Genomic DNA, 10,018 nt, shown 5'->3' with positions numbered 1-10,018 from the left:
CGGCGTAGCCCTTTGCTTCCCACGCCGCTCTCTTCCCCCCTTTCCCCGTAGCCGTGCCGGGCGGCCCTCCGGCACTGAACTCTAAAGGAGCCCGCTGCCAAAACAACCCATCTTACAAACGCTGTCCCGATGGAACGGCTCCTGCCTTTTCAACCTGTGTGTCACGGCTCCGCAGAACGCGCTGTGGGTTTGCCTCGATTTGCGAGGCAGAAATCTGAGCCCTGTATTCACGCTCGCACGTCGTGGTGTCAGAGGCACAAAGAGTGCTGAGGGGATCCGAATGAAAAGTAATGATGTTCTTTAGGGAACGTGGAATAGCCTGGGAATGTTACGGTTATTGACAAGTTAAGGCCAAGGAAGTGGAGAATAAGACCCAGTGATAATTGAGTACAGAGGAAAATAGCAGCACTTGACAGTTGTTGATGTTAGCTATACCGTAGAGCTAACTGACTTAAGGTTCTGATTCTGTGGTTTCCCGCTCTGAAAAACAGCCCTGCCGCCCTCTCTCTCCTATCCAGAGGTTTATCGGCTCTATATTGGCTTTAATTGTGCTGCTGTCCAGGCAGGCAGGTCTGTGCAGTAACCGGACACTGTCTGATCAATTCCCCAGTGAAGTAACGAAGCTGTGAGAGCAGCCCTGGAAATGGTAACAAGTGTCTGAGCAGATGTCTGCACTTTCCATGAAAGGAGTGTTGCTGTGGATTGTCTCTAGCTTGAGAAACCAGAACACTTTGTAACCCCCGAGGCTTGATTAATCAAGGATTTGCTGGTCTTTTGGAAAGCGTTTGCAATTCTATTGCACCATTTCTGAGTCTCCACCAAGTGTTCCAAGGCATGAACTTATCAAAGAATGGCATAAGGCTTTTGCCAGAAATGGAAGGCTCACTTTTTCCAGCTGAGTCATACTGGCAGATAAACTAAAAAAAAAAAAAACAAAAAACAAAAAACACAGAAAAAGCCGACACATAAAAGCTGACATTAAATCTCTGATATTACAGATAGGTCTTAAAAGTTTGAACAGTTGTGGTTCTTGGTTGTTCTGTATGTCTGTTTTTAAGAGATAGCACTGACATGTAGAGTGCTGGGCTACTTTTGTTCTTCTTAGCTGAAAATAATAATAAAAAAATTGTCACTTAATAGCTCCTCCACCTCTTTCCCCCCGTGCTTTAGGTATTGTATTTAGCAGTTGTTTTGGACACTGGACAGTATTTGCAAATTGGTTTTAAACTCCTGCTGGCAGCAGGAAGCTCTGCCCACACACGTAGCTTAAAGCTGCGTGGCTGCAACGTTCTGGATTTGAACTGTTTTAAGCAAACTGTATTATAGGTGAGCCTTATGCACAGCAAACTCAGTGCACATCCCTGAGGCATACTTTAAGTATACACACACTTTAACTTGGGAGATTTTTATCTAGATATGTGGCTTTTAGTTCCCAAGCAGGAATTTGAGCTCCTGGGAGAGGGATAAATGGACTGCTTAAGGAGTTATCTCAAGAAAGATATTAACTCAGTACTGGCACACTGATACAGAAGACTTGCTGGGTATGAGCACTTCTCAGCCTCACAATTTCTGGATTAGCTTGTGGAATCCCAAGGAACACCTTGCTAGCTCCTCACGTGAATTGAATACAGAACGTAAATAATCCACTGCAAAATACTCGACTTGTGGAGGGCCACAAAGGTGATCGGGGGGCTGGAGCACCTTCCCTGTGAAGACAGGCTGAGGGAGCTGGGCTTGTAAAGCCTGGAGAAAAGGTGGCTGAAGGGTGACCTCACTGCAGCCTTTCAGTACCTAAAGGGAGCCTACAAACAGGAGGGGAATCAACTCTGTGAAAGGGGAAGATAAGAGCAGGACAAGGGGGAAAATGGTTTGAAGTTGAGGGAGGGAAGATTTAGGTTGGATGTCGGGGGAAGTTCTTTACTATGAGAGCAGTGAGATGCTGGAACAGCTGCCCAGAGAGGCTGTGGATGCCCCGTCCCTGGAGGTGTTCAAGGCCAGATTGGATGGGGCCCTGGACAGCCTGGGCTGGTATTAAATGTGGAGGTTGGTGGCCCTGTGTGTGGAAGGGGGGTTGGAGCTTCATCATCCTTGAGGTCCCTTCCAACCCGGGCCATCCTGTGACTTGTCCTAATTAATGCTTTGTTTTTCTTTCTGGGTGGGAAAGGTGTGCCTGTACACCTGCATAGGAATCTGAAAGTCTTCTCCACAAACGTATGCCAATAGGAACTGCTGGATTTGAATGGTCTTGGGAGGGAGGGAAGATGAGAGAAGGAAGGACTCAGTGGAAACTGATTAATAGGCATGTGGAAAAGCGTGGTGTTTGCTTACTAATGAAGTGTGCAGGGAACCTCCCCACACTACAGGAAGCGTTAGGGAGGAGGCTGCAGCAGTGCCTGGAGATCTGAGGGGAGCCCAGAATGCTGGCTGTGGGGAGAGCAGCAGGAGCATCACGTGCTGTGCTGCCGAGGAGGCTGGAGCAAGTTGGTGTGGCTCTGATTGCTGTGGAGGAGCCCGAGGTGGTGCATGAAGAGGAACTGATGGTAAACTCAGCAGCCGCCAAGTCAGATGACTTGAGCACTCCTGAGGATAGCAGGACAGCAGGCTGCTAAAGAACGAGATGAGTCACACAGGCAGGGGAGAACAAGAGCAACTGGTTGAGGGAAAGCAGGGCGCGTTGTGAAACAGGGTGCTGGTAGAAGTGCTGTTGGATGACAGGTAATTATTTGTTCTGGGACATGGCAATCTTTTGCTTGGATCATGAGGAGGGGACAAAGAAAGCAAGGTAGGAATGTCTCATTTGCAAATTTCACCAGCAGACTATAGCTTGAGAATCTGCATAATCTGCATGCTGTTACAGCTTCAAGAGGGGACTTCCTATCCCGGATGCTAAGAGAGTGATACTTCCCTGCTCAGTGAAGAGCTGACAATGGGAGGCACCATTTCTCTGCAGGAAACCCTCAGCAAGAGGAGAATTGATAGCTTGGAAAGAGGAAACTTTATTCCTCTGCCAGCAATGTGAAGGACTCTGCACTGAAGAGTGGGGAAGAGCAGGAGTCTTAATTGTGGAAAATCCCATGAGGAATACAGGGGTGTGAAAGTTTCAAGTAGCAGTTACCTTATCTAGGATCAGCTGTGGGATCACATAGACAATGTTTTTTTCAGCCCTTAACTAGTGTATAGTTTAGAGGCACAGGAAAATAAGAGCAAACAGATACAAGACTAACTGTTCAAACGTCTACATTTGTTTGAAGTGTAAGAGTTCTGCAGATTGAAGGGCATTGACATAAAACTTCATAGTAAAGACACACACTATGAAGTGTTTCTTTGTTCTGCAGAGTGGTTTTTCTGATTACTGCAAGCAGCTGGCTCTTCCAGGAAGTACCAATATTTAACAATGATTAACTTGGTCTGAGACCTGTGTCTGTAGTGGGAAAGAGACTGCAGGAAACTTTAAGGAGAGAACACTCAGGAGGATGACTGGAGATCACTGATGTAGTACAACTTACTCAAGCAACATGATCTCTGCCTAAGCAGTACAGGAAATAGAAGTTGGGGTAATGGGGCTCATTTATCTATCTGCTCAAGTCTCTGTTAAATCTTTTCTCAGAATGATTCCCAGTTAAGAAGTTACCTAATGATTCAACAGTACCTTTTTCTCCAGAAGTAACTAACTGATTCAGAGAGGCCAGCAGACAGCATTTCTTGCTATGGAATGAGTAATTGTTATTCCCAGTTCACAGAGGAGGAAAACTGGTGTGGGACTAGACTTGCTCTTGAAGATACGAGGAGATGAGCTGCATAAGATAGGACCAGCACTGAGATTTTATTCCTTCAACTTGACTTTAGCAACACTGCAACGTAAAATAACTTCTTCCCTATTCCTTTGGCTGCCTAATTGAACCCCAGCTGTCCTCTCTGTAGGAGAGCACTCTCTAGCAGGACAGCCAGAAAAACGTACTTCCCCCAAATTCTCTTAAATCTGTTTGCCCTGGAGATTTTGGCCCGTGCTGCTTTTCACTAACATTAAAATAGCTCCTGCTGCTAGGTACACAGTGGATGGCAGCGTGCTTCCTGCTTCTGACACCAGAGCTGTTTGGTACCAAGGAGCTTACTAAGCTGTGAGACACAGGTCTGACCTCAGTGGGGGTTTGGAAGAGAATCACGTGTGGTTTTCTCTTGGCTTTTCTGTGCACTCCCTCATTCCCTCTCCCTTTGCCAGGAAATCCCTTCTTCTGCCAACAGGAGCCCAAGGAATGTGCTGTTTGTTTACTTTATCACTCTTTCATCCTTCTAACCTTCCCACACCCCCAGCTCTAATCCAAACAGGCTCAGCTCAGCCCTTCATCCTTCTGACAGTACTGCCCAGCTGAATATTTGCAGATAAAAGGATTGCTAGAAAAAAAGCTTATTCTGACCAGGATCTGCATGGCTGGAGCAAGGCTGGGGCTGTCCTCTTGCCTTTCCTTCTCTGCCTTGGCTGGCAGCTGCTTCATTCAGTTGGCTGCATGTCACCATGACATACCATAGGATAACAGGGAAGAACCCACTTCCCAAGCTCTACTCTCTTTCAGCACTCCCCCTTGTATAATTTTTCCTTTCCAGGGTAGTAAGCTAGATGCCCCCATGTACCCCATCTCATTTTTTCCATGCTTCATAAACTGAAGGAAATCCTGTCTGTTATTTTCCCCAAGAATATCTATATCTTCTAATGCTGCTATATTAGATGGCTGAACTCCATTCTTTTGCCCTCTTTCAATAATTCTGTCTTGGTAAAAATATATCTAGGACATTTTAATATTTTTGAAGCCCTCTAAAATTCTTGAATGAGTATGCTTGAATTGCTTAGAAATAAAAATCAAAACAGCACAGTGTAGTTGATCTAGTTGCTAAAGATAGAAGTGTATTTTCTGGACCTCTGGTGTGCTGCCATCCCTGGTTAGCAGCCCTTGCAGCTCACTGCGTCCACAAGGTTTTGTAATAATCCAAGTGAGGAAATCCTGTGTTTACTGCACTTATGAAAATTGCCATTTTGAGATTGTCCTCTCTGATTCATTTGCATACTTTGTCTTATCTGACTTGAGCTGATTGGCAAGGATTATAAATCCCTTAAGCAGGGACTGTCCTCCCCTTTGTTTTGCACCACAGACACTCAGTGCTTTCCTGGGCAGCTGCATGTCTAGATTATTTCTTTCTTTTGCTGTTTAAGATATTAGAATGGGTCTGTGCTTGGGAGGAAGCAGTTTGTGTCCTCAACACTTCCTATAAGCATGGCTAAGCACCAGCTCTGCCATTTTCCCCTTCCTTTGTACCACCTATGAGTTTTACCACTCAACTGCTTGTTTTTCCCATCACTTTTAGGCTTTGGGCAGCCTCGGATAAATACATGTGTAGGAAGGGCTGCAGTTGCCTGTTTTTCTTTCTGTTGTTTCCCCCTCCACCTTTCTGTGTCTGCACTGTGCTAAAGAAAAGTGTCAATTGTTAGCCAGGGTAAAAGCCTAAGAAACAGAGCACATAAGGGATACATTTCTATATCAGCAATAGAGAATCTCATCCCCAGCTGTGGGCTTCAGAAAGCAGAGTTTCTACCAAGTTTCTACCTAGTGCTAGGAGTTGAAACATCAGCAGCATAGGGCGCTTAAGTGAGCTGTAGAAGAGCTACTGTTGAACTGTTTGCTGATTGTCTGACTGGCTTTTTAACTTCCCTCCTACAGGACAGCCCACCTGAGGAGCTGCTGGAGACTGAAGCACCTGACTGCTGCTGCCACAAGGCCCCGCCAGCCAGACACGATGTACTGCCTTCAGTGGTTGCTGCCTGTCCTGCTCATCCCCAAGCCCCTTAACCCAGCCTTGTGGTTCAGTCACTCAATGTTCATGGGCTTCTACCTGCTCAGTTTCCTCCTGGAACGGAAACCTTGCACAATTTGTGCCTTGGTCTTCCTGGCAGCTCTGTTCCTCATCTGCTACAGCTGCTGGGGGAACTGCTTCTTGTATCACTGCACTGGATCCCAGTTGCCAGAATCAGCTCACGATCCCAGTATAGTGGGCACCTAGAAAACTATTATCTTCCAGTTTGCTGACAGCTCTGGTTTTGCTTTTAATTGGGGGGGAGGGTCTAGGGAAGAGGGTGGGGGTGTGTTAGGCATGTGATTGAAGTAAAAACAGCCTATTTCCTGTAATGTATGCGTGGACTAGAGTGGTAAATTCCTGACCAGCCCTCCCACTCTGCCTGTGAAATTTGACTTGTTTACTGTGTGAACTCTCGCAGCGCCACCTGCTTTTTTAGAAGCAGAAATTTTTTTTCCTTCCCATATCACTGGGAATGGACACCAGCCCTCCTAACTGAGAACTGGTGGAGGAAAGAGCTGTTGGCCTCTGACTGTTGCATGGTGGTGGAGTTGTGTGTCACTCTCTTGTTGGCCACGGTGATCTAACACTGATTCTGCTCAAGTAGCTCCAGGATCCTCTCCATCCTTCACTTTGTGGGGAGCCAGCCTTCCCACCTTGCTGATCAAGGGACAGCTCAACAGCTCACAGATGCACTTGGCCAAAAGCTGCTGGAGCCAGAGGCAGTTGAGTCATCTCCTCCTGCTCAGCCTGCCAAAGAGATGTGTGCACTGCCCAAGTGCTTTCTAAACTACTAATGCTCCAAGATCATAGCCTGAAAGCCTCAGTTACGCTGCTGCTTTTATAAAGCCTCACAGGCAGCAGAGACTGCCTCTTCCCCTGCTAGATTTCCAGGGTTTACCAAATTATTGACTGCAACAAGATGTGGAATTTTTCAGAATCTGTATGAACCTCACCTGAGAAAACTAAACAGTGGCTCAGAAATCTGGGTGCGGGCAGAGCAAGAGAAGATCCTGAGGTGTAGGCATGGCCTGAAGCCATTGATGCCATCAGTGGACAAGTGATTTTCAATGTCTGTTCTCAGGCTGATGGTGACAGAAGGTGCTGATGCTGTGGCTTGGTGATGGAGGCACTGGGTACTCCTCTGACCTCTCCCTGGCTCCCCTGGGTGGTGGTGGGTTGCTTGCACACAGGCACCGCTGTGCAGAGCTTTGCCCTGCACAGTACTCTCCATTGAAGTGGCTGTCGGGGAGCCTTCCCTGGGGCAGCAGCTTGCTTATGAGAAACTAAAGTCAACACAAAGTATTGACTACACTGTCTGAGAGTTCCCTCAATTGCCATCTGCTCATCTTCGATCTCAAAGGGTAATGCAGCAGAAGTGGCTGCTGCTGTCCCAAGGAAGTTCAGGCTATGAAATTGTGAAACTTCCAGAATATTGTTTGTTCATTGCACAGCTGTTCAAAATGTTTAATAAAGCTTTATAAACTTTGGTCTATGGACTACTGCCCTGACTACTGTTTGTCACAGATGCCTTAGCCCAGCAGTCATGCAGCTCAGAATTGTTTTGTTCCAAGTAATGCCAGCGTCTCTAGCAAGAGGCAGAGCCCATTTGCCCTGTAACTCCCAGTACTGACTCCTCATTAACTGTTTAACCTAACCCTGGGCAAGCCAAGGAGCATACTGGCAGTTCCCAAAACAAGCTCATTTTGCACACAGTACAGGAGGTAGCTTCTGGCTGCATCTCTGCACTTCTATGACAGATTCCTCTCCTTTCCTTGCAGCTTAAGGAACTGAGGCACAGAACTCACAGCCTAATCCCCAGCAGGGAACTGTTCCCTGCAGACACGCACTGTGAGCCCATCCCACGCTGCCCAGTGCTGTGCCTCGTTGTGTCAGCCCCTGCCCTGCCCACAGCTCTGCTCTGGCTGAGTTGGGGTCACGGAAGCGCTGTGCCCGGCTGCAGTCAGCAGCACCTCGCAGTTATCAGCACACGTGGGAGCCAAAACGCACTGCTGGAACCAAAACCAACCTCTGCCCTCATTCCTGGCCACTGAGTCCAAGTTGGACAGCATCCAACGTGTATCAGTGTTTCTACATTTAAAAGTGCTGCCACATCACCGAGAGGAGACAGGACAGCTCTGTCACCGAGCAGCGAGGGGAATCCCAGTAGCTGCCAATAGTTACAGCATAAATAAACAGAAGGGAAAGGTACACCTCTCATGGCAAGGCACGGCAGTGCAGTTGGAGTGCTCTGAGCAGCTTTTAAGTTTTGTTTATTTAAGCTATGAGGATTGTTTTATTTAAACTAATGCAGTCATCTCTTCTAAGAGTCCATTTGAGTTGCTAACTAACCGAGCTGCACTTCACTGCAATTTAAATAAATCCTAGCCACAAAGCCAGACAGTTTGGGTGAAGGCAAGCCCTGCCTTCGCCCATCAGCCCGACCCAGGACGCGGCTGCGGCTTCCCCAATGCGAGGCCTGGCGTGGGGAGCACAGCACTTCAAAAGAGGGACAGAGGCGACGGCAGAGATCTCGACCCAATGCTTAAGAAGCGTGCTTTTCGTGGTGCTCCCTCCCCAAATATAGTGATGAGCCCTTTGATATGCACAAAGCCATCGTGGAGTGCTATCTGACGCTTCAGAGAGCTGAGATACCATCTTCATTTTGAAGATGGAAAATTAAAGCAACTTCATCACGGTCAGACAGACAACCCAAGGTAGAGCAGGAACCCAGCCGGGACCACATCCCATGCTAATGCCCTGATCCCCAGCTCATCCTCTATAAAGAGACTGCAAAAAACCTGCCTACAACTGCAGAACAGGTCAAACCCGACCGCGTACCAGAAGCATCATCACAGCTTGTGTGCTGCGAATTGGACAGAGCCCACACAAGTGCAGTGCCTGCTCCAGCTACAGAGCAGCATCACGCTGCTCCCTGAGAGCCACCCCACCAGGAGGGCAGCACGGCTCCAGCACTGCAGTCCCTGCCTGCCCTCGGGACCGTGCAGTGATGAGGAAAGCAACGGGGCTCAGAGCAGAGCGGTGCCAGGTCCCACGAAGCCCAGGCACTGCCCAGAAGGGATCTGGCACAGAACATCTCATCACCTTGTTTTATAATAAGGTGCCCATCTGCCTCGCATTTCTGGTTGCAGGAGCCTTAAGCCATCTCTTTACCTTTCCATCATAACGAGGTCATTTTCTAGGTCACCCAACAGAGAAGCAGCATGGTGGGGTCAGGAGAGGAAAACAATGTCAGCCCTGCCATGAGCACACCCTGCTCTGCACCAGGGGCCCTTCTGCTGGGTCTGGGCGATAGGAGAAACCCCAGAGCCAACCAAGACTCACTCCACGGCACTGCAGCCCACACAGTGGGTTGGGGCTGCTCCCTGCACGGTCACAAACACAGAAAATACACAGTGGGGGTTCCCACATCCCAACCCCAGCTCTACAGAATCCCTGCCCCACTGCAAGGGCAAACCCCAGGACTGCAGCTGCCCCAGCAGGGTACCAACCACCCTTTCCCACCCATCACACACAGACTGAGGCATTCGCCAACAAAGATACCCTCTCCATCACTTCATTACTTTAGCAAGAACTAAACCACAAAGCATTAAACGCTTAATATGATGAAATCGACTCACCAGCCCTCAGAGACAGAGCAGCACTCAGGGCACCAGAACCACCACGGGTCACTGAGGCTCAGCCCCACTCTCTGAAGGCCTATTCCCACAAATCAATTACTTCATCACCAACTGAGGGATTCCAATCAGCATCCACTAATTACCCTAATGAAGCAAACCTGCTCCCAGCCAGCTCACTGAGCAACAGCTGAAGGAGGCTGCAATCAGCACAGACAGGGGTGTCCCGGAGCAGATGGATACAGGACAAAAGCTGTGTGTGCCCATAGTTCCCTCACACCCCTGACTGACACACTCTCCCCCAAGACAACCCTGAGAGCCACGTGGGACTGTATGCCCTCTGGGGATGCCAAGAGGTCCTCCTTCACCACACACAACCCACAGCAATCTGTTTGGTGAGGTCTGTTTGTCTTTAATTATCAAATTGCAAAGTATTTACAACAACATCATCAGTTTCAAAGCATCTCCACCCCCACCCCCCACCACCACACCGGACATGGTCAGGTTTTTCCAAAGTTTTATTATTATCACAAAAA

At 48.3% G+C, this 10,018-nt stretch overlaps 2 protein-coding genes across 2 annotated transcripts in view; both read left to right on the top strand.

Annotated features, from left to right (window-relative positions):
- Positions 1–5,711: 5,711 nt before the first annotated feature.
- On the top strand, positions 5,712–7,343 carry BLCAP (BLCAP apoptosis inducing factor). Its single transcript, XM_003211957.2, has one exon. It carries the CDS (start codon positions 5,788–5,790, stop codon positions 6,049–6,051), a length of 264 nt encoding a protein of 87 aa, XP_003212005.1. The 5' UTR covers positions 5,712–5,787; the 3' UTR covers positions 6,052–7,343.
- A 2,472-nt stretch (positions 7,344–9,815) lies between these two features.
- Positions 9,816–10,018, top strand: part of PIGT (phosphatidylinositol glycan anchor biosynthesis class T) — a 6,097-nt gene continuing 5,894 nt past the window's right edge. The window contains exon 1 of the mRNA XM_010722342.2: positions 9,816–9,872. Coding sequence (XP_010720644.1) covers positions 9,816–9,872 — 57 coding nt within the window. The remainder of the gene's footprint in view (positions 9,873–10,018) is intronic.

Source organism: Meleagris gallopavo, chromosome 22 (assembly GCF_000146605.3).
Source record: "Meleagris gallopavo isolate NT-WF06-2002-E0010 breed Aviagen turkey brand Nicholas breeding stock chromosome 22, Turkey_5.1, whole genome shotgun sequence".
Lineage (NCBI taxonomy): Eukaryota > Metazoa > Chordata > Aves > Galliformes > Phasianidae > Meleagris > Meleagris gallopavo.
This window is presented reverse-complemented; position numbering and strand designations above follow the sequence as displayed.